Source organism: Arachis hypogaea, chromosome 17 (genome assembly GCF_003086295.3).
Source record: "Arachis hypogaea cultivar Tifrunner chromosome 17, arahy.Tifrunner.gnm2.J5K5, whole genome shotgun sequence".
Taxonomy (NCBI): Eukaryota; Viridiplantae; Streptophyta; class Magnoliopsida; order Fabales; family Fabaceae; genus Arachis; species Arachis hypogaea.
In genome coordinates this window covers 6,530,423-6,555,136 of record NC_092052.1, presented here as the reverse complement: position 1 = coordinate 6,555,136, position 24,714 = coordinate 6,530,423, and the positions used below count along the sequence as shown (strand labels likewise).

General features: G+C 33.6%; 2 protein-coding genes and 1 long non-coding RNA gene across 3 annotated transcripts; 2 read left to right on the top strand and 1 right to left on the bottom strand.

The window, feature by feature from the left end:
• Positions 1-10,149: 10,149 nt before the first annotated feature.
• On the top strand, positions 10,150-11,803 carry LOC140180850 (uncharacterized). The gene is made up of 4 exons (XR_011874874.1): positions 10,150-10,495; positions 10,834-10,906; positions 11,009-11,104; positions 11,407-11,803. It is a non-coding gene; the product is annotated as an uncharacterized lncRNA (long non-coding RNA).
• Positions 11,804-11,983: 180 nt separating this feature from the next.
• Positions 11,984-13,020, top strand: LOC112766642 (cysteine proteinase inhibitor). Its single transcript, XM_025812540.2, has 2 exons — positions 11,984-12,206; positions 12,483-13,020. The coding sequence occupies exons 1-2, from the start codon at positions 12,105-12,107 to the stop codon at positions 12,720-12,722; spliced, it is 342 nt and encodes a 113-aa protein (XP_025668325.1). The 5' UTR covers positions 11,984-12,104; the 3' UTR covers positions 12,723-13,020.
• Positions 13,021-19,044: 6,024 nt separating this feature from the next.
• Positions 19,045-21,243, bottom strand: LOC140180465 (uncharacterized). Its single transcript, XM_072221645.1, has 3 exons — positions 20,611-21,243; positions 19,596-20,525; positions 19,045-19,503 (listed from the first exon to the last, which is right to left on the bottom strand). The coding sequence occupies exons 1-3, from the start codon at positions 21,241-21,243 to the stop codon at positions 19,045-19,047; spliced, it is 2,022 nt and encodes a 673-aa protein (XP_072077746.1).
• Positions 21,244-24,714: the final 3,471 nt, after the last annotated feature.

The following is a 24,714-nucleotide window of genomic DNA, read 5'->3' as shown; positions in this document are numbered from 1 at the left end:
TCTAAAGTTTTTGTTAAATAGAAAATTAGTTAAAAAAAAAGTGATGGTTTATAAGCAAGACATACCATGTCATGTGGGCCGATGGTGCAATAGCCTGTTATTCCTTTGCCCTCCAGCCTACGCCCAAGTCACAAGGCCCAACTCTTAACTTGGAGAGGACAGGACAGCATATTGTAAACCCATTTAGCCCAACCAAGAATATCCAAGTCCATGTTCCATCACAATAATGCCCCCACTCAGGTCACAAACTCACGTTATCAAGTTCAGAAAATATTACACCTTCAAATAAACTTGTGTGCTCTAATATATATGACCGATGTGAACTTATCAAGCATAAGAAATCTTGACAGAGCTGCAAGTTGGCCATTCAACTGTTGGACTTCTTTTATGCAGGTCGGACTCCTCATTTCTAGGATTGCTCTACATTTGTCGGGGTTAGCCTCAACTCCCCTCTCTGTGAGCATAAATTCCAAAGATTTTTCTCCCTTTACTGCAAATGTGCATTTTGCGGAATTTAGTCTCATCTCATGCCTTCTTATATTACTAAAGACTTGTGAGAGGTCGGTCAAGAGATTTGCCTCTTCTTTGGTCTTTACCAACATGTTGTCCACGTACATTTCCATTAGGCTTCCAAGATGGGGTGCAAACATCTTGTTCATCAGCCTTTGTTATGTGACGCCTGCATTTTTTAATCCAAATGGCATGAACACGTAACAGTAATTCGCTCTGGGTGTAATGAAGGATGTCTTTTCTTGATCTGACTTATACATCGGGATTTGATTGTATCTCGAGTAGGCGTCCATGAATGATAGGTACTGGTATCTCGAGCTGGAGTCCACTAAAGCATCTATATTGGGAAGTGGGTAGGGGTCCTTTGGACAGGCTTTGTTGAGGTCGGTGTAGTCAACACACTTTCTCCACTTTTCATTTTGCTTTTTTACTAACACTACGTTCACCAGCCATGTCGGATATTTGACTTCCCTGATGAATCCGGCCTCTAACAAAGCTTGAACTTGCTCTTCGACCACCTGAGCTCATTCTGGTGCGAGCTTTCGCATTCTTTGTTGGACAGGTCGGAACCCGGGATAGACTGCCAGCTTGTGCGTCATGAGTTCGGGGTCTATTCCAGGCATGTTCGCAGCCTTCCAAGCAAAGAGATCAGAATTCTCTTTTAGGAGTTTTAAGAGTTCATTTTTTAACTCCATTCTCATATTGGTTTCTATGTTGGTATCCTTTCCGACCTCTTCTGCGATCTGGACTACCTCCGTCCTTCCTTAAGGCTGTGACCGTAATTCTTCCTTTACTCTGACTCCTCCGAACTCAATTGCATTGATTTCTTTCCCCTTTTCTCGTAAATTCAGGCTTTCATTATAACATTTTCTCACCAGCTTTGGTCTCGCTTAACGGTGGCAACTCCATCCTCTGTTGAAAACTTCATACAGAGGTGAGGAGTAGAGACCACGGCTCCCAATCGATTTAGAGTTGTCCTGCCGATTAGGGCATTGTAGGCTGAAGCTACATCCACAACAATGTAGTCCACGCTTAGGGTTCTTGACCTCAGTCCTTTCCCAAAGGTGGTATGCAGGGAAATGAACCCCAAGGATTTGATTGGAGTATCTCCTAATCCAAAAAGAGTATCCGGGTAGAATTTCAGCTCTTTTTCTTCTAGCCCCAATTTGTCGAATGTCGGCTTGAAAAGTATGTCGGCTGAACTGCCTTGGTCTACCAAGGTTCTGTGCAAGTGAGCATTGGCAAGGATCATGGTGATTACTACCGGGTCGTCGTGCTCGGGTACAATGCCCTGTCCATCTTCTTTGGTGAAAGAGATTGTCGGGAGGTCGGGTCCTTCATTTCCGACTTGGTAGACTTCTTTTAAATGTCTCTTCCGAGACAACTTGGTTAGCCTCCTCTTGCGAATCCTCCCGATAACATGTGAATGTGTCGTTCTAGAGTCTGCGGGGGCGGGCCTCTTCGGTCGACATCCTCGTCGTCTCTTTCTTTTTCCCTGATTGTTCGACCTTTCTATGAGATATCTATCTAACTGACCTTCCCTGGCCAGTTTTTCTATCACATTTTTTAGGTCATAGCAATCATTTGTTGAGTGACCATATAACTTGTCGTACTCACAATACTCGTTACGGCTTCCTCGCTTTTATTTTTTATTGGGCGCGGTGGAGGGAGCTTCTCGGTGCAACAAATTTTCCTGTAGACGTCCACTAGAGAAACTCGTAATGGAGTATAGTTGTGGTACTTTCTTGGCTTCTCGGATTCGACTTCTTCTTTTTTTTGGGCTCCCCCTCTTTTTCTTTTAACTGATGAGGGTGCCCAAGTCGCCAATTCAGCTCTCGTAACTTGGCATTTTCTTCCATGGTGATGTACTTTTCAGCTCGCTCTTGTACATCATTTAAAGAAGTCAGATGTCTTTTTGAGATAGATTGGGAGAAAGGTCTTTCTCGAAGGCCATTGACTAGTCCCATTATCACCGCATCAGTGGATAGGTCCTAAATTTCCAAACATGCCTTGTTAAATCTTTCCATGTAGTCTCAGAGGGGTTCTTCGATCTCCTGTTTGACTCCGAGTAGGCTGAGCGCATGCTTGACCTTATCCTTTTGAATAGAAAATCAGGTAAGGAATTTGCGCGCTAGGTCATCGAAACTCGTAACCGACCTAGGGGGCAAGCTGTCGAACCACTTCATGGCCGCTTTTGTCAGAGTCGTCGGAAAAGCTTTGCAGCAGATAGCGTCCGAAGCATCAGCCAAATACATCCGACTTTTGAAATTGTTGAGGTGGTGCTTCAGGTCGGTTGTCCCATCGTATAGGTTCATGTCGGGACTTTTAAAGTTTCTAAGAACTCTAGCCCGCATGATATCTTCTGTGAAAGGATCTTCTCCTTTTAACGAGGTATCTTCCCTAGCTGTTCGGGAGTCCCTGTTTTGAAGGTTAGATTCCAGCTTTGAGAGCTTCTTCTCTAGCTTTCGTCGCTGTTTGATCTCTTTCCTCAAGCTTCTCTCTGCTTCTTGTAACATCCGAAAATTTTGAAAATTAAATAATTAGTTATTTATGAGTTATTATATTATATTGAGATTTTGTTTTTAAGACAACCATTTTTAACAAAAATAATTAAATAAAATTTTATGATTATTGAAGTTTAATTTAATTGTAACTTATTCGATTAGTTTAAATTATTTATTAAAAATTATTTTAATAAGTAAAATAAAATTAATTTTATTTATTTATTATTATTATTATTATTATTATTATTATTATGAAAAAGTTTTCAACGAACCCATTTGAAAACAAAGGAAAAGAAATTGGCTTATATATATATATATATATATATATATATATATATATATATATATATATATATATATATATATATATATATATATGTTAATTAATCATCATCATTTGGCCGCAGCCTCCAAGGGAGCAAAAGAAAGAAAATTAGAAACGTGGCTTGGTGCATATATATATATAAGCATGACACATGCTTTCTTTTATTGATTAGCTATGACACTTAATAACGTTTACACTACAAAATGTTATTAATCATAACATTCACATATTCCTTTCCATTCATTCATTCTTGTCACGGACAAGAAGAAGAAGGAAAGACGAGAGAGAGTGTGAGCTTTCATGGAACTGTGACCCTCATCAAATCTTTCGAGTTTAATTTCTTCGGATTCGTAACTCCAATAAAAAAATATAATTCGATAAAAGTATTCGTATTTTTTTTCACTACGTGTTGGTGTTATTTTTGTTCGGTGGAAGTTGACGGTGACGTAGCTCCCCTTCTTCTTGAGTTCGACTAATTGGAGTTTTAGGAGACACATACCATTTCTGACATTTTTCTCTTTAGCCGCTCGATCAAAAAACTTCTCTGGAGCTTCCGTTGTTTTGATTTTGTACGAAGGTAGAGTTTGGTAAATTTATAATAATTAAATGTGAATTTAATAAGTAAATGTTGATTTGGTTGATAATTATTTGAGTTTGAATAAGTTTATGTTGAATTATTGTTGTTGCTTGTGATTTGTTGGTTTGGCTATGAGGAACAGTTCAGTTGTGATTATTTTAATAGTTTTGGGACTTTTGTGATGTGGTATTTTGAGAAAAATGATGAGATTTAGTGGTTGAAAGATTAAATTAAAAGTTGAAAAAAATCGGTAATCGAAAGACTCGAAAACGGATTAAAATACAAGTAATATTTTGAAAGGAAAGGGTTAGGGGTTTCAATTTTGGTATAAAAGAAAGATTGGTAATTACATTTTATTTTTGAAGGGTAATATTATATTTGTATATAAAAATCGAGGTACAGTTTGTAACTATATAAGATTCTAGGTATTTTGGGTAATAAATAAAGTAGGAGGGTAAAAATGGATATTTATAAAAGTTTAGGGTTATTTTTATAAATATGAAAATAAGTTAGGGTTTCAAATATAATTTTATAGAATATTAAAGTTAAAAATAAAATATTAAAAAGTTTGTGATTTAAAAAGTAATTAATAAAAGTTTAAAATAAGATTTTATAAACTAAGTTTTAAAAAAATTATAAATATTATTTTAAATACTTCTTTAAAATTACTCATTTATATTAAAATAAATTATTATTATTATAATTAGTATTTATCGAAGATATTATCTTGTAAGAATATCATCATGTGTATTATTAATGATAAAGCAAGTAAACAGAGTAATTTTAAAAGCTTTAGAAAACGCATACTTAATTAAAGAATTTTATAATTTTTTTCTAGAAGATACTTAGAGAAAGGTGAGAGAATAATGCAAAGATAATTCATATTATGGAGTAATAGAAGAGAAAAGAAGAAGAAAAAAAAGTCAAAGAAAAATATTAAAGAAACATCTATCATAGGAGAGCACAGAGCAAGAATAAAAGAAACGAAAGAAAGAACAAAACGTAAAGGAGATAAGTAGAAGTATTGTTTGGCATTGAAAACGAGCTGAAATGATTGTGTACCTGCTGAAAATGAGCAGAGATATGGTGGTGAGTCCTCCAAGATTTGCTTCCAGAGATATATCGGCCAATCCAGGGGATGGTCGCACCTGTAAGACAAAGATTGCTTACAGAGATTATCGATACAATTGGCTAGAGAGAGCCTCACCTGTAAGACTGAGGTTGCTTACAAAGGTTATGTTTGCATACATCGGCTCAAGAGAGTCGCACCTGTAAGACAGATGTTGCTTACAGAGGTTATGACACTGGAAACCAAACTCAGACAAAGGTTGCTGAGTTACGTCGGGAGCAGGTTGAAACCGACAGATGAGCTCATTACCTGCACTAGAGATTGACATGCATCATACTTGTTTGCGCATATTTGTTTGTGAGTGTGTTTTCTATGATTGTGTGTGCTTGTGATTGAGTTTTGTGTTCTATAATTGTTGAATTGGCTCGTACTTTGTTGACTGTTGTTGCTAACCAAGTATATATAAAATGGATATAACTATACACCATGACTTTACTAAGAACTCCCCGTTCTTACCCCCTATTTTCATTCCTTTCAGTTACAAGTGTGAAGGTTTAGTGCGGAGTTACCAGAGCATAAAAGGTTATGTTTACAAGTTGAATTGTTAAATTTTATTTTTCCCTTGTCGTTTATTGTTTTTAGTTTTTAGAGGGGATATGATTTGTATTTTGAGAATCTTAAAATAAGTCTATGTATATAATGATATGTGAATACATACATACATACATACATACATACATACATACATACATATATAATATATATATATATATATATATATATTTATTGTGATTAAGTGATTAAAAGTCAAAATATTCCACTTTTTTAATTGAGGATTTCGGGTTGTATTCACAAAGGCTCATTATTAAATAAATATAGTATGAAATAAAAGGAGTAGAGGTAGGTGACGCCCGAACTTTTAGTGCGATCATGAGGTGCTAAAAGTTAGGGTGTTACACTTCTCCCTGTCGCTCTAATTCCTGCTCTAGTTGTTCAAGTCGACCATGGTGTCCATGCAGCAATCTCATGAGGTCGGCGCTATGAGGTTATTCTTCTCCTTCAGGGAGACGAACCTCGGATGGACCCTCCTTTGGTGGTGGTCTTCAGAAGGGCCTTTACCATGTGGTTCCTCCATTATTGGGGGAGGTATCACTAGGGCTTAGTCGCTGTTGACCCTGTCTTGGTATTTTTGTTCTGATTCAGACGCTGTGCGTCCGTCTTCATACTGATCGTCCGCCATGGAGTGTTAGATCCCAGGTCCCCGACAACGGTGCCAATATTCCGAGGGTTACTTGAAACTGGGTTGCCTTTGGGCTTGTAAGTGAGGCTTAAATCCTCAATGGATTGGGTTTCAACTTGTTCCATATCTCGTCCGAGTTGTTTGTGAAAAGGTGGGGGTGGGGGTGGTACCTACAAAATACTCTGATACCTAAGTTAACAAGGGTCTTAGCAGGTTTTAATATATTGGAACTTGAGTATACCTGAGGGGATGTCAGCGTATTTATAAGTGATATGCCGATAACCACTATTGGAGTAGTTTTACTTCTGATGGTGGATAATCGTCCTTTTATCTTAAGATTGTTAAGATTTCCCGTCTAGAAGTGGCTGAGAGATTTAGGGAGGTAGTTACTTATGTGGGTAAGCATAAGTTGTCCTTTTATGTCAGGTCCGACCTTTATAGGAGCTGGAGTAGAGGCTACCTTTGTAGTTGGGACTTTCAACCTTATTAGATTAGGCTCGTGTTTTGGGTCAGGGTATGAACTGTAATCTTTATTGTACTCTTTATTGTATTTATTATGGGGATTCAATAAAGATTAGTAGACTATGGGTGAAACTGGGTGTAATTCGAATTGCACCAATTCGAATTAGTGAGGTATTCACGTGCATGCATAGTTCGATTCAGCCTCATTGGAATTAGTAGTACATTTCATCCATGCATAATTCGAATTACCCCCTTCGATTTACATTTTCTCTAGTAATTCGAATTGCATTGCTTCAAATTAGTATTAGATTTTATAATTCAAATGGGTCTCATTCGAATTATATAAAAAAATCCACTTGGTAGATCCTTATAACATTTTTCATTTTAGTAGATATGTATAATATTGGCCTCCAATTAGTTTATATATGCATTTTGTCCTAAAAAAAATTCAAATGTAATCTGCCTCTAAAGTTTTTGTTAAAAAAAATTAGTTAGAAAAAAAAAAAGTGATGCTTTATGAGCAAGACATACCAGACCATATGGGCCGAGAGTGCAACAGCCTGTTATCCCTTTGCCCTCCAACCTACGCCCAAGTCCCGAGGCCCAACTCTCAACTTGGAGAGGATAGGACAGCATATTGCAAACCCAATTAACCCAACAAAAAATATCCAAGCCCATGTTCCATCACAATAATGTCCTCACTCAGGTCACAAGCTCGCGTTACCAAGTTCGGAAAACATTACACATTTTCATAAGTTTCATAAACGTGTGCTCTAATATATATGACCAATGTGAGACATATCAAGCATAAGAACTTAGAACAATGTTATAAATATTTGATAAAAAATTTGATCTCTAAAATTTATTTTTAGAATATATATCTAATTCTTTTTATCTCATTTTTAAATCTTTCAAAGGCTTATTTATTGTTAACATTTTTTGTGAATTTTTTTGTCAACAATATAAACTTTTGAGTACCATTTTAGTAGTTTATTTTAGATAGTTATAAAATTCAACCTAATTAATGAATTTTAAAAGTTATAAAGAGACTTATTTGTTGTTAACATTTTTTGTGGATTTTATTGTCAACAATATAAATTTTAGGGGACCATTTTACCAGTTTATTCTAGATAGTTATAAAATTCGACTTAAATAATAAATTTTAAAAGTTATAAGGATTAAATTGTTTAGCTATAAATTTTATTAGTGTGAAATTTAGTTTTTATTTGATGCTAATTTTTTTTTCCAAAAAAATTATGAATAGAAAAGATTATGTAATAGTTGTACAAAGAAAAATATATGAATGGATAAATTTTTTTAATTGTTGTTAAAAAAATTCGATTATAATATTAAAAAAGTTGTAAGGATTAAATTGATCAGCTATAAATTTTTAGTGTGAAATTTAGTTTTTATTTTATGCTAATTTTTTTTTCCAAAAAAATTATGAATAGAAAAGATTATGTAATAATTGTGCAAAAAAAAAAAAATGAACGGAGAATTAAAAAAAAATTATGAATAGAAAAGATTATGTAATAGTTGTGCAAAAAAAAATATATGAAAGGAGAATTTGCAAAGTATGAACCGAGAGTGAGAATTTTTTTTTAAAAATAACGATGGTTAGAGAGGCCCACGAGGCCATGTGGGCTGAGGTTGCAGTATTATTCCTTTACTGTCATGAATCGAGCATGCTCGCTGCTGTGTGAGTACAGTCTCATGCGTTGCCACCTATTCAAGCCCAAATCCAACCAATAATGCCCATCGCGTTATCAAGCTCGGCAAATGATTCTCTTCTCATAAACTATATAAATTTGTTTTCTCTGATATACATGTTCGATGTGGGATTTAATATTTAATATTATTATGTAATCAATCATACAATATTAATATTTAATAATTAATTATGTTGATATTTGTTAGTATTTATAGTATTTTATTTCATTTTTTAATAATTATGATTTTTTTTATATTTTTGTGAATTAATAATTCTAAAATTTTATTCTATATTCTATTAAAAATTATCACGATTATTTTTTATATTTCTATATGTGTTATATAGTATTTCGTTTCATGATTCATGAACGTAAGTTTTAGAGTCAAGTATGCTCATGTGGTGCACTCTGATACTAGTCTACAAGTTGATGCTATTTTTGAAAAATATTATGTATTAAATAATTGGATTTGTTAATGATTAATTATGATGAGAGAGACAAAAAAAATGATTAATTATGGTGAGATTTGTCAATTATTATTATATTATTCTACAACAGGTTATGATAAAATTTGTTGATTATCATTATATTATTCTATAACGTAACGGATTGCATTATAGCGTCAAACATGCTGACATAATGCGTTATGGTGACAGTTTGTATACATTTTTTTTCTCAATCATATTTTAAGAAAGCATTATGTAATTAATCGTACACAAATTAATATTTAATAATTAATCATGTTGAGATTCGTTAATAATTCTAATATTCTATTTCGTATTTTTTTAATAATTATCATTATTCTTTCTTATATTTTCGTGGATCAATAATTTTAATTTTTTTATCTTATATTCTTCTAAAAATTATCATGGTTCTTTTTTATATTTTGTGAATGTTATTATAGTATTTTATTTTATCATTCATGAGTTTAAGTTTTAGAACCAAGTATACTGAACATAGTGTGTTCTAATGCTAGTCTCCGTATTGATTCTATTTTTAAAAAGTATTATGTATTAAATAATTAAATTTGTTAATATTTATTGATTAATTACAATGAAATTTGTCAATAATTATAATATTCTATATCATATCTTTTTAATAATTATCTTTTTTTTTCTATATCTTTATAAATATTATATATATCTTTTAAATAATTTTTAATTTTTTCTTTACAATGTTTTGAATATATAGTATATTTTTTATTTCTGTCTATTAAATTTATCTAAATATTTAGAAAACTAATTGTTAATATTTTTTAATAATATATTATTATTTTGTGAATTTTTTTGTTAACAATATAAACTTTCGAATACCATTTTAATAGTTTATTCTAGATAGTTATAAAACTCAACCTATAATTAATGAAATTTAAAAGTTATAAGGAGGCTTATTTGTTGTTAACATTTTTTGTGGATTTTTTTGTCAATGATATAAAGTTTGGGATATCATTTTACTAGTTTATTCTAGATAGTTATAAAATTTGAGTTAATTAATGAATTTTAAAAGTTATCAGGATTAAATTGATTACCTATAAATTTTATTAGTGTAAAATTTAATTTTTATTTGATTTTAAATTTGTTTTTCCAAAAAATATATGAAAGGAGATTTGTTTTTTAATTGTTGTGAAAAAAAATTCAAGTGTAATAAAAACTTCTCATAAAAAAATGGAAGGCCCACTCAACCAGGCCAAGAAGGCTGAGAAAGCAGTGACCTGCTGTTCTTCTTATCTCGGTGCTCTATGCTTAGAGCAAACAGGTCAGCCCTAGGGGCCGCAATCTCTGGCCCAAATCCGTCACCGTAATGCCATTGCTTAGGTAACAAGCTAGTGTTAACCAGTGTTACCAAGCTCGGCAAACATAGTTCTTCTCATAAACAATATAAACATTTCTTCTTTGAGATACATGCCCGATGTGAGACTTTACTCCCACCATCGCATCCCAACATAAACCCCTAACCCTCTTCTCGGCGGTGACTCTGACTTCCCTCGCAAGTCCTCCGTGGATTCTCCCTCCGTCACTGCAAACCCGTGACCTCTTCCGCTGCCACCACTGGTTTTCTTTTACTCCGTCAGGTGCCACCACTGTTCCTTGTCTTGACAGGTAAATCTCCTTAATTCAGAATTGCTTTCAATTTTTTATTTCACCATTCTGAATCTGATCCTTCTTTGTTGAAATTATTTTCTATCGCACTGCATCGTCATCCACTCACATTGGCGTTCCTATCACTCCCAGCACTTTCACTCTATTTCATTTTGTTGATTCTGGTTTATAGGTCTCTCTGGTAATTGAAAAGAAAAAAAAAAAAGTCAATAATTAACTTGATTCTATATTTTCCTCTCTGTTATCAACTTCATCTCGACTTAATTTTGTCCCTATTGCTCCAGTAACGTTTATTTCAAATACTGACTCTCCACTAATTTTGAGAAGCTTATTTGCAGGACTTCATTTTCAATTGTGGTTGTTTTTGTGACTAACTGGGATTTGCAACAACGTGTCTCTGATCTTCAGCAGGTAACTGAGCTGTTGGTTTTCAAGTCTTTAGTTGGGACTTTGTTATCTATTTCATTAAGAGATTTTCGAGACTTAATGTTAGATTCAATTCTTCTCATACAGAGTTCAGAAATTGAGAACACAATTTGCACGTTTTTATGTTATCATCACGCTCCCAGCTAAACAGCAAATCGATTCATTTATTCAGTCTTACTTCAAGTGAGTTAAATACGTTGCTTTTATTTTGTTCTGATTGATCAGTTGCTATGTACAATTCATGTGGAGGTAAAAACTGAAACTTATTACCAACTTTTATAATGGCGCTATTTCCTAGGATTAATTGCATATGTAAATGCTGATAAAGTAATCAACAAATCACAAAGCTCGATTAAACAAAAAATACAATTAACAGTATTGATATAGAATAGTATGTGTAAATTATATAGTAATGTGTGATTGCAGTGTATAACAAAAAATTGTGTTAAATTGAATAAAACAAAAGTTGATGGTTCAATGGTTAGGCACACCCAGCATTGTGGATTAGTGGTGCAGCAGCTTGTGATCCCTCCACTGTTGGGAGCCAGAGGTATTCGCTGCTCTGTTAAACCAGCCTGACGCGGTGCCCTCTAGCCTACGAGCCAGGACACTCGAGCCTTCGCTCGGGAGCCAGGGCCCAACTCTCAACTTGGAGCGGGCAAGCCAGCATGGTGCAAGCTTCTAATCCCACCAAGCGTAGCCTAAACCATGTTCCATCACCTTGGTGCCCTCACTTGAGTCACAAGTTGGCGTTACTCAACTCGGCGGACTAAACCAACTCTCTTAGACATTAAAAATATTTATAAAACTTTTTTATTACCTGATGTGGGACAAATTTGGTGTTATCTAAGGATGAACGTGAGATTTTCTAATTATCGTTAACTCTTAACTTCAAGTACTTTTATTAATGGAATTGTAAATTACAAGTATTAATCCTTTCTATCAAATCATTGTAAGACTATGCACCAATAAAAACACGTGCGGGTAATTACATGAGATTTAGATATTAGTATTTAGATATGGTTGGAGGGTGCCATTATTAACCACTCAAAACGTTGAACCTGCAAGTCAGTGTCAAACTATATATAAAGGGACATAGATATTTAACAAACCAAGATCACAATTCATGTAAAAAATTATAAAGTGGTGAAGAAAAAAGAAAAGAAATCAGAGATAAGAGAAAATGGCTACACTAGGTGGCAATCGTGTGGTTGAAGGAAGCCAGAACAGCATTGAGATCCAGAACCTTGCTCGCTTTGCTCTTGAAGAACATAACAAAAATTCGGTTCTTCTTCTTCGTCTTCTACTTCTGTTTCTATTTTTTTTCCCAGATTAAATAAATAATTCATTTTAATTTGGGTTATTTTTGTCTCTTAATTAATGTCTTGTGCTTTATATTAGTATGTTAGTGGGGTTATTATTCAAAATGGGTTTATTATTCTATTTTTATGTTTGTATGATTTGAAGTAATACTTTTAGTTCGAATGAATTTGAGAAAATATAAGTGATTAATATTTTTGTATTTGAATAATATGTTTATAATTTCTAATTTCTGCTGCAGAATTCAAGCTTGGAGCTTGTGAGGGTGATAAGTGCAAAGAAGCAAGTAGTTGCTGGAAGCATATATGAAATAACTATGGAGGCAAAAGATGGTGATGAGAAGAAACAAGTTTATGAAGCCAAAGTGTTGGTGAAGCCATGGTTGAACTTCAAGGAGCTGCAAGAGTTCAAGCTTGTTACTGATGATGATAATGAAAATGATAATGATAATGCTGCTTCAGTGTCTAGAGCACTTATCTAGCTATGTATTTAATTTTCACTAATATATGTATGGAATAAATGTAGCTATGCTCTGAAATACTATAAATGGGTGTAATATATTATCAATGGGTTATGCTAAGTGTACACCAAAATCAGCCACTAAAGTCAGCCACCAATATAACATGTTGGAATATAAATATACATTAAAAATGAATTAAACCACACATATATTTATACATAAATATATTGGTGTTTGATTTTAGTGACTAATTTTAGTGTACAAATAGTATTTCTCATTATGAATAGAATGTATAAAAAATAAAAAATTACTTATTGAATGATGGAAGTTATAATTGAGAGTAGGGTGACATTTACTTGCTGACTCGCATTATTGTATGCTTTACAACGTAAACTTTTTTATTTGAGTTTCTTTATGACCTTAAAACAGCTAACTAAAGTACTATAGTGTAAAGAAAATAAAACTAAACTACCAATAGAATTTGTTATTTTTTGCTAATATTTTAATTATTAGTCTGAATTTTTAGTTTTGTAATTCGATAATATACTTTTAATTCATTTTTTTAAACATTATTAGTTAATTGTTAATAAAAAATAATAAATTTTACTGATTTTTTTTGTGACTAAAAAAACATAAAAATTATTTAAGTCGGAGGGGACATCTTCTTCTTAGTTCTTAATAATCTCTTCAACAGCATTATAAAAGAAGAGAAATTTAGTATAAGACAGATTATATTTAATTGTTATCTTTGCTAAAAAATTAGCAATTGAGTCCGATGTTCTCTGAATCAAATGAACGTGGACTACGTAGTTTTGCTGCAACATCTCACCGATCTTGCAGAGAATGTCATTGTTATCTGATATGGCAGTTATCAATACGAGTTATAACTCGGTATCACACGTTATAGCTCGGCTTTTATGAGCTATAACTCGGCCAATTAACGTTTCCGTCATAACTGACGTCCAAACGGATAGCAGTCAATTACGTTATCAATCATTTCAAAACCGACGTTAATGCTCGGAACATAACTGACGAGAAACCTATCATATAAAAGCAAGGTAAAATATTTTCTTTGAGGAGTTCGAACAATACAATATACTGACTTAAGCATTGGAGTGACTTTGCAGGTACACTCCCCATCTCCACCGCTTATACTCTCACGCCACATCGGAAAGAAAAGCTCGGATTCAAGGATCGGACATTCAGCCTCCAAGGTGATAGTTCGACAGTCATCTGCCACTAGGAACCGACCTATTTCGCAAACAAGAACATCATCCATTCGCATTACAGCAGATTATTTGTTTATAATAAGATAAGCCTCCAAATAATTTGTTTCACATAAACCTCCTTATTCATACTTTTTTCAGGCCATTCAAATTGTATAAAGTTCACACCATTTTATGAGCCCTATCAGAATACTTGCAACATAACCCGTCAATCACTAGCCTAATGGTATTGCTCAAAAAGACTAGCAACGCAATTTAGCTTAACTACATTGATAGGAGGAGGGCACCAAGAATCAATCAAAGAAGTATGATTAAATCCACCTGGTTAGTACGCTTAACAATACCATATTCAGCCGCATAATATATAATAAATATGAGAACCTTACCCTTGTTCCAACTGACATTTTGATTAAAAATATCATTGTTTCTATCTCTTTAAATCCACTAAAGCATAGTTAGCAAAATCGGACCGGACCGGCCGGTTCGACCAAAAAACCGGTGAACCAGACCTAACATCGGTCCGGTCCAAACTTCTAACCGCTTAAGGTAGAGAACCGAAACTAACCGATCAAACCCGTACTAAACCGGCAAAAACCGGTCAAACCCGGTGAGCATCGGTTCGACCGAACTGCTCGGTCGCAACTGAAGGAGAACCTACGGCGCACCAGCGTTCCGCAACTCCACCGTGCTCCATATGCTCATTCGCTGCCAAGTGTCATGCTTTGATTTTGGAAAGATAGCAAAGACGCTAGCATGACCACCAGGCTGCAATGCTTCTTGTCATTATATGTACAAATTATAATACATATAGAATGTTTTAGTTTACTTATATTCAATTTATTTTCATTTTAATGTCACTCATTTTTAAATAATTTATATTTTATTTAACTATACTTTTATATTTAATATAAATTTAAAAGATAAATAAATAAATTTTATTAATCACAATTTATTTATTTTTTCATGATTATACGATATCTATTAATATTATTTTTTCAACAAATATTTATAGTATATAATAATAGGTAAAGACTCACATACATTTGTCTTCATATGAAGTTGATAATTGAAAATCGTTAAATGATAATTTAGTCAAACTTGTCAAATCATCTAACGATTCTTAAATATAAACTTCACATGAAAACAACTGTACGGGAACAATGACAGAGACAGAGACAGAAATTGACAAGGATCAACTCCTGATTAGGAATTTAGGATGGCTTCATCAAATACTGATCATGCATGGGGCCATTTGTTCAATGCGGTTAATTCAGCTTATTTTCATTGTGTTAAATTGAGTTGTTTATGTAATAGACTAATAGTACTAACAAATTTTATGTTTCTTTTGGTATTACTACTTATTTTTAGGATTTGAGATTTAATGTTTATTAAAATGTTATTGGAGATATGTTTTTTAACTGTTAATTTTTAAGTTTTTAGCTATTTTATACGTTTTATTTATGCGGGACCGGGTTAACCGGTTCAACCAGTGACCTACCGGTTGAACCAATAACCCAGTGATCCAGTAGCCTGACCGGTTTGATCACCGGTTCGGTTCTGACAACTATGCACTAAAGCCCTGCAGTAAAGATCACTTTTCTGATATGAAGATTAACACGGAAACAACTCCAAAAATCCAAAGATACATCCCCACTTTTCATTTCCACCTTCATCCCCATTTTTTATTAACAATATTTATTTTTTAAATTCACTATGTATGTAATTTTATTCTTTTTTTTTTGACAAAATTTTATTTATGATCGTAATTCTTCTAATAGTGTAAATGCGGATAATTATATTTTTACTTTTTGATATAATCGATATATTATTAATAATAAATGGTAATTAATCCCTCATATTTTTAATCAAAACATTTTGACGATAGTTTCTATTAATAGATATTACTGGATGATTGTTTCTTTAAATATAAAATGCATTATGATTTTAGGTTATTTCATAATTAACAATAATACTTGATTATTTCTTTAAAAATAAATTGCATTATGATTTTAGGTTATTTCACAATAATAATTAATGTTCATAATATTGAATTACTCTAATTTTTTTTATTTTCTATCCTTAGTAGTTAATCCCAAATTAAAAAGATGATGTTGAATTGTTGAATAGTCAAAGTATAACCAGAATTAATTTAGTTTATTTGTTTATTAATATAATTGATTGAAAGCATAAATGATAAATAAGACAAGCAAATAATTAAAAAAATAAAATATTAGTAATTACTTAAAATAGATAACAAAATAAGTTATAGGGTATTATTTTATTTAAATTATTAATAATTAAAAGAATAAAAGTTCAGTAATTATTTTTAAAATAGACATTAAATTTAGTTTTATGGTACTAATTTATTTGAGTTGTTAATAAAATTTTATAATTTTCAGATTTATATCTACTCAATTTATGTATTTTATTTTATTCTACTTTAACAAAAAATTGAGACGTGCATTTTTAATTAATTATTTAGATAGTATAGCGAAATGAGTTATATCAATTATAATTAATTATCGATAATTGATATCAATTAATTGATTGTATTCATTTATAAGATGAAAAACGTATAATAAATGTTGCGAAATTAATTATAATAAATTAATAATTAATAAATAAAAAACTAAAAGGGACTTTTTTATTGCTCTCTAATGGCTATACGTTTTTATAATTTCATTTTTCCTTTATCTCTTCCTTTCATATTTATTTCTTTTAATTTATTGAACTAAATCAATTATACTAATTATTTGTATTAACTAATTAAATATTTTTTAATGGGTTATTATAATTGTGCCTTTAGACCATAGGTTAAAAATATTATAAAAAAATATTTTATAAAAGTTATTGAAAAATAAATATTTTTAAAAATTTTTCTTAAGACATAAATTAACTAAATTATTTTTCAATTTAATGTGTTTAATTCATTTAATTGTATTAATTATAACTAATCAATTATGTAATTTGATTTAATTAGGATAAATATTTCATCATTTAATATTTTATTTGATTCATTAAATTACATTAATCATAACTTTAAATATGTAATTTAATTAGAGTAAATATTAAATTATTTTAAATTTTGTTTGATTCATTAAACCAAATTAATTATAATTAACTTATTATTTAATTTGATCGAGATAAATATTAAATTATTTAGTAATAATAAATAAAGCAATGAAATAAATAAACTCAATTAATTTAATTTATTATCTTATTATTTTATATATCCCTTTTCTTCTTCTTTATTTTGTACTTCAAGTCAAATATTTGTAATTTTTTATTTTTATTTTTTTATCTTAATTTTGTTAATATTTTTCTATGATTTTGTTTTATATTAATTCTTTTTTTTATTTATTTTAATTAATAATTCTTAAAGGTATTATTATTTTATTTAAAGATAATTTAAATTATTTGTAATATTTTTATAAAAGTTTATTAATAGGTTCTTTTTTAAAATATTAGTTTTGAAATTTTTTTAATAAGATCGTATTTTAATTTTTCTCTTTCATCCTTTGTATTAATTATATTAATCTTCTATTACAATATATTTTTTATCTACTCCTCACATTATCTTTTCTATTTTCTTTTACTTTTTTTTAATTACTCTTTTTACTTTATTTTTAATTGTTTATTCTACTTTTACTTCTCATATATAGATTTATTATAATTCATCAAGGTTCTTTTTGAATTTAAGTAATTTTTTAGGTTATATTTTACCATTGATGCTTTTATTTTGTTTAGTGTCTTTTTTTTAGTCCATGTTTAATATAAGGGGTAAGTACGATTATGGTCCCTAAAGTTTAGTGCCAGAATCGAAATCATCCCTCTTGTAATTTTGGATTTAAAATCGTCCTTAATGTTGCATTTGTATTTAACTTCGCCCTTAAAAAATTTTTTCTGACATAAATGCCTTTTTCATCAATAGGGTAGTTAGAAGAATAGTTATATAAAAATAAAGGGAATAGGAATATAAATGTATATGTTAACCCCAAAAAATAAGGGCAAGTTGCTTGAATCTGGAACTGCTGCCGACACCACCGTCGCCCACGTCGTGGAGGAAGAACGCCATGGCTGCCGAAAGCTCGATCTCGTCTCGAAGCAAATCTTCCTCGCATGGTACGTTGCTGCTCTGTTCCCATGGTGAGAGGCTGGTGCTGCGAACCTCGGGGACGAAGGAGAACTACGGGCGCAGATTCTGGGGCTGTGTTTACTATGGAGTTTGTTTTTCTTTCTTTTCTTCTGAGTTGAGTTATTTGGGTTGAGGAGTGGAGAGTGAAGACGGTGATTATGTGTAGGTGCATGAAGGCTGCAACTTCTTTCGTTGGGCAGAGCCGGAGACAAAGGTAGGAAATCCAGAAATCACAAGGATGAAGAAGAAGGTTGCCTCCCTGAAATCAAGGACGAAAACGGCAGAGTGGAAGTTAATGGTCGTTGCTCTATTAGGGTTTGTTGGGTGGGCTGGGTTCCTGTATCTGCTGCTGCAGAATTTTTCTATGTCTAGGCGTAAGTGTGTAATTCCATTGAATCTGGTATGAAAAGGGTGTTTGGGTATGATGCTGTTGTTGTTGTTGGTTCTTTTAGGGTTGGTTTTGTTGAATGTGTTTTGGTGAAAAGTGTTTTGATGGTAAGTTATTAGGTGACAATGATGTACCTGGTATGAATGTGTTTTGTTGAATTGGTTCTCAACATGTATAAATGACAATTATGTATGCATGGTTGGTTGTTGTAATGTGAGTTTGATTTCTGTTTAGTAAATACCTGTTTTCCATTACTGACTAATTTCCTAACAATATAACAAACTTGAATCAAAGACAACCATGCTCTGAATATGGTAAATGTCATAGTAACATACATAATAAAAAGTGTTTCAGGCACAGAGGTAATCCCAAAAGGGTTGGCTGGTCCAATCCAGCAACCAAGTACAACACATAGATGCTCATAGGCAAAGTTCACAGAAACATAACCCAGCAAGAAGTAGCTAACAAGTCACACTGCACTTTCCCAGCAAAGTTCACAGAAACATAACCCAAAATAAGACAACATGCACAAAATACAATCTTGACACAAAATACAACATAACCCAAAATAAAACATATCCCATTTTCCTTTTCCTAAAGCATTTCCCATTTACTTGGAGGCAACTTTGACATTAACTTCAGTTTCTTTGGAGAAATGTGAGGTGCTCCAGAGAGCCTGGTAGAGAAGTGACCAACAGGTTGGCTTGAAGATGTGGTAAGGGTAGGCTGAGATGAAGGAATAGTTCTGGTGGCTGGTTGTGATGAGGATGAAGGAGGTGCTGAACTTGTTGGGCTGGCAACCTTGTTGGGCTGTGGAGCAGACTGGGTTGAGGACTTGGGCTTAGTAGTTTTCTTGGGCCTGCCTCTAGGCCTTTTTGGCTGTGCTGCATTGTTGGATTGGGCTGCAGAAGGTGGCTGAGTTGCTGAAACAGCTTTCCTCTTGACAGATTGCTTGGGATTGGGCTGGGAAGAGGCAGTCTTCCTTCCTCCCTTGGCAGATAGATGGTTTGATTTGGTGCTTCCCTGCTGCTGTTTTCCTTTGTTCTTTGACTGCTGAGCCACACAAACATATACAATTTAATAATGGGATAGCAATAATATATGAGAGACCAATTAATAGAAGGAAGACAAATTAAAAATCATACCAACTCCTCAATAGGTTTAGGACATCTGCTTCTGTTGTGCCCAACAGATCCATACAAAGAGCACCTTTGTTTCTCTCCCTTCCTTGATAGGTGAGTGCGGCTGCTCTGCTCTTCATCTCCAGCAGCTGCTCTCCTCTTTTTCACTGGCCTATGACTAGGCCTTCGATAGGGGGGAGGCATAACATCAGAGTGTGCAGTCCTCTCCCAAATATCTACTCTGTTCAAGGGATGTATGATTGAGTCATAGCACCTCATGTAAGTTTCTTTCTTATAACTCCCAGCCACAAAAGGTTCTAAGTCAAGTCCCTTGAACTTGATGCAACTGATAGCATGGACACAGGGTATGCCACTCATCTGCCAAATTCTACATGAACATTCATGGGATCCTAAGTCGACCGCAAACTTGTCTAATTCGTTCACCACTTCATACTTCGAAGCTGCAGACCAGTTTGGCCGCCAATCCCCAGCTAACCTAGATCTCTTCTCCAACCTGAATCTAATCCTAGGTAAGATTGTCCCTGAATAATTTTGTGCAAGTTCCCTATTTTCTGCCAACCTAGTCATTAGTTTAACCCTGATTTCCTCTAACATGGTGACTATAGGCTTTTCTCTAGCATCAACAATAGTAGAATTAAAGCTCTCGGACATGTTATTAACCAATGTATCTACCTTAGAGTTATAGGTGAACCTAGATCTAGACCAATACCTAGGAGGGATAGCAATTAGGTACCTATAGGCTTCTTGATTCACAGCTTTCACCTCGGCTATGTGCCTCTCCCAATCCCTCCAGTGAGTTGCCTTAGCACACTTCCACATCAGTTTCTTCAATTGTAATCCTGGAAACTTTTTTCTGAAGTTGCTGTACAAGTGTCTCACACAGAATCGATTATCCACACCAGGTATAACCTCCTCATATGCTGGCAACAAACCCTGCACGCATGAAATCAAGGAAATTGTAATTAGGGAGAATTGAATGGATGTCATTCATGCTATAAAATTAGTGAACTTTGCTTACTTTTTGTTGGTCAGACATGAAGGTAGATCTTCCCATCTTATCCAGCCAAACATCAGATACAAGATGACTTAGAAACCAATTCCATGAGCCCTTCGTCTCGGCCTCCACAACTGCATATGCAATCGGCAACATTTGGTCATTGGGATCCCACCCGATTGCAGTGAGAAGTTGTCCTCCCTGGGGTGTCTTCAGAAAGCATCCATCTAGGCCAATGGAATCCCTGCAATGCTGGAAGCACTGCTTGCATGCTTCCAAGCACACATAGATCCTCTGAAAGATGCAGTAAGTGGTCCTGGATGATGCTGGTGCTTCACTGTCAAGATATGGGGACCTCTGCACTTGTAAGCGAACTGAGGATCCTGGATTTGCCCTCATCAGCTCCTGTCCATAATCATAAATTCTTTTATACTGCTCTCGGAAGGTTTCCTGAATTTGATCAAGTGCAATCTGCTTGGTCTTAGTGGCCAATGACTTAGTGACAGTCAAGTTCCATTTCTTCTGTGCCTTCGAAACCAACTCCCTTGTTTTCACCTTCGGATTTGATTCAACCTTCTTCTTAAACGCCTTGCCGAGCCATTTCGAGTGTAAGATCCCCACCCTGTGTGCTTGTGTGCATGTGTGTATCAAGTTCATGCTGCGTAGCTGCCAAGTTTCCTCACCTTGATCTTTGCAGCATACACCCAGAAAGGACAATCACCCGAACAAACAGCCCTAACCCTCTGCAAATCACACTTCCTAAACCTGATTGACCTTGCCGTATGCACAACATAAGCAGTTACAGTGTCCTTGAACTCCTGCCGAGATGCATACACTGTGCCAACTTCCCATTTGTATTTACTCATATCTTTCTGAAGCTTGTGAACTAGAAATGTGAAACCCTCATGCTCTGAATCAGACCCATCAGCCCCAACCTGGTGATCGAAATCTAAGTCATCACTGTCTCCTCCCTCATTATTGTCAAACTGCTCAGTTGCTCTAGCATTCTTTTTTACAGCCCTAGGTTTTTTACTCATCACATTCACACATCTTGAAACCCACTTACCTCAGGATCAAGCTCATCATCACTATCAGTAAAGTGCACATCATCTTCACTATCGTCCTCTTCCCCATATGGATTATACTCCGAATCGAGACTGTCACTACCACTAGAGTTATCATACCCAACTTCGTTGTCGTCCTTTGCCCTAGAGTAAGTAGCAAATGGTTCAGATTGCTTTCGCCCTTCATCTACTCCACCATACAGAACCAGCTCTTGCCCCTCACTAATGTCACCCATCCCATATTTATCCCCAACATCAATGAAGCCATCATCAGGAAACATCTCTTCGTCCTAAACCTTATGGACAACATACAACTCTGCATGGTCTCTCAACTCTGCTATTCGACATATCTCAATGGAATCCGCATCAGTTTTAAACAATTTCAGATTTTTCTCCATGTCTTCAGCAACTGGATCCTTGAACCACAACGATGAGATATTCTCCTCGACGTAACCAAGTTGCTTTAGCTCAGCATACGCTTCAAATACACACCACCGATCACCATCAATCTCTTCTATCACCGTTGTTTCTCCTCCCACATACTCTAATGGACCGTTCTTGTACGTAAAGCATCCTCTATGGTAGACCTTCACTTTAAAATAACCCATCGTCTTCTACCACACCCTGAAACAGAGTACAACAAAACTTAGACATTAATATAGAATATGAAATAGACGCACCTTCCTATTTCACACCGATGCTAATCCCTACTCTCCACACACATGGCCTCATTCCAACGATAAACAGACCCCCAAACCCTAAGTAATCTAACCCGACACTACCCACTGCAGCGAGAGCTACCATACTGAAAAGAAGGAAGAAAATCATACCTACTCAAACCCTATCAGTAATGCTTCAGCGACTCTTCACGTCCCTTCCTTCCAGTTTCTCGATCTCGCCTCCTCTCTTCAGTTTCAGTCCATCAACATCTACGGTCCTCTCCGATTCTGGGTTAGGGCACAATGTAACGGATTTGGTTTACGAAGCGTTGTGAATAAAGGGTGCTGTAATAAACGTTAAGGGTTTATCATCCAAGGAAAGAAATCAAGTGTTTCGCGCGAAATTAAAAGGGTAGAATTGTCATGAAAAAAATTTTTAATTACAAAGGACGAAGTTAAATACAAATGCAACATTAAGGACGATTTTAAATCCAAAATTACAAGAGGGACGATTTCGATTCTGGCACTAAACTTTAGGGACCAAAATCGTACTTACCCCTTAATATAATAATTTGTAAATATCTATTCTATTATATAAAAATTAAATTTCTGCACTTAATGATAAAACTGTCGTGACATGTTTCTAATGGTATTTTTTTTTATTTCTTTTAACCCATTAAAATCAATTTATTATAATAAATTAATTATATCAACTAATTGATTTGGTTAATTATTTAAATATCATACAATTTAATATAATTTCTATCAATCAATTAATTGTAATTCAGAATAATTATTTTGTTACGAAATTATTATTTCCTAATCTATTTATTGGCAATACATATATTAATTATAATCGCAAATTAAGCTATTTTAACTTATATAATAGTTATCTCATTTATTATCATAAATGCTGAATTAAATAAGTCATTATTACTTTTGATTTAGAGAATAAAACCAAAAATAATATTTTATTTGGCCTCTCGAGTTTAATGGGTGTCACACTCAAATATAAATAGTGACTTCCGAATTTTGGTCTCCAACACATCAAAGCCACCTCCGTAACTCTTTTTCCATAAAAGGAATTGCAATTCAACTCTATCAGGGATACAGAAGATTTTCAAAGAACAAGGAAATGGTTTGAATTTGCATGAATTGATCAAACTTACGATGTTGTTTTAGTTGGTTGCCGTTACGAGAATGACTTTAATCTATACGTGTCTAAGAACTATAATAGATTAAATATTATTTAAGTAATTTATTTCTAATATTGGTATTTGATTAAATTAGTTTCAGAAAAATTTAAATTGTTGACTCAATTTGTATATTACGACTATTCTTTTTGAATATATTATTTTTATATTTTTTAATATAATTTTTTCTAATTTTTAAGTTTATTTTTTTTCTTGGATATATGTATCACTTTTTTTTTTCATTTTATATTTTAGATTAGTAATGTAATTATTAAGAAAAATATATTTGGAAAAAAGGAAAAAAAATATTAAAACATCACTATTTAAAAAAAAAAGAAAGATGCATGAAAAAAAGGAAAACGTATAATTAAAACATCATTATTAGAAAAAAAAACTGTTAATATGCGTATGAATGGGACTGGAATTGAGGAATATATATGGATATAAAAAATAAAAAAATTATTGCACGATTGTAGAATAAAAAATAATCATATATATAAAACAAAATAGTTATAACAAAAAAAATTAATATATCTGATTTAAATGTTTTTAATAATCGATAATATAGAGTTTAACAAAATATAATTCATATATTTATATATATATATATGGTGCAGTCTGTGGTGGCTATTCTCTTTCTGTGGTTATAGTGGCTAAAGTCATTGGACTTGTCTCAACTTGACACTTGGAATAGTGGAATGCTTGTTGACCAAGCTTTATGACCTTTTAATGATGACGCATTCACCTCCGAAAGACATTCTAAGTACCAACCCGAAAACGTCACCCGACTCACCCCCATCCCTCCCCATATTTTGGACGGGGCCAAAGACTCGACCCAACCTGCATAACACCCAAAACCCCAACCTTAGGACGCGCATCCCTGACCGTCATGGCGACTTCCGACTTGGTACCTGCGGTGGTGGTTTGGCTGGAGTTTCATCACTTCCTGCCTTTATTATCTGATTTCTGCTCCTCTGATTTTGCTTTATTCGGTGTCGCCAAAATTTCACTCTCTATTGTTTTGGTTTTCACATAGCTTGCAATATTCATTTTCTTATCATTTTCGCGTTCTCTATTAGTTCCAACGATTGGTGAGAATAGGATCACATGTTTCAGAGCTGGTTCCCAAGAGAGCGCCCTTTCTTGACCAGATTTACGTTAGGTTCGAGGTCTCCACAATGCTGCTCCATGGCCACTACTCTCAGAAATGCG

Coding starts and splice junctions, on each gene's coding strand:
- LOC112766642 (XM_025812540.2), top strand. CDS start 12,105: ATGGCTACACTAGGTGGCAATCGTGTGGTTGAAGGAAGCCAGAACAGC. Junction 12,207..12,482: donor AAGAACATAACAAAAATTCG/GTTCTTCTTCTT, acceptor TTTCTGCTGCAG/AATTCAAGCTTGGAGCTTGT.
- LOC140180465 (XM_072221645.1), bottom strand. CDS start 21,243: ATGAACTTGATACACACATGCACACAAGCACACAGGGTGGGGATCTTA. Junction 20,526..20,610: donor TCATGTCTGACCAACAAAAA/GTAAGCAAAGTT, acceptor TCATGCGTGCAG/GGTTTGTTGCCAGCATATGA. Junction 19,504..19,595: donor CTAAACCTATTGAGGAGTTG/GTATGATTTTTA, acceptor TGTGTGGCTCAG/CAGTCAAAGAACAAAGGAAA.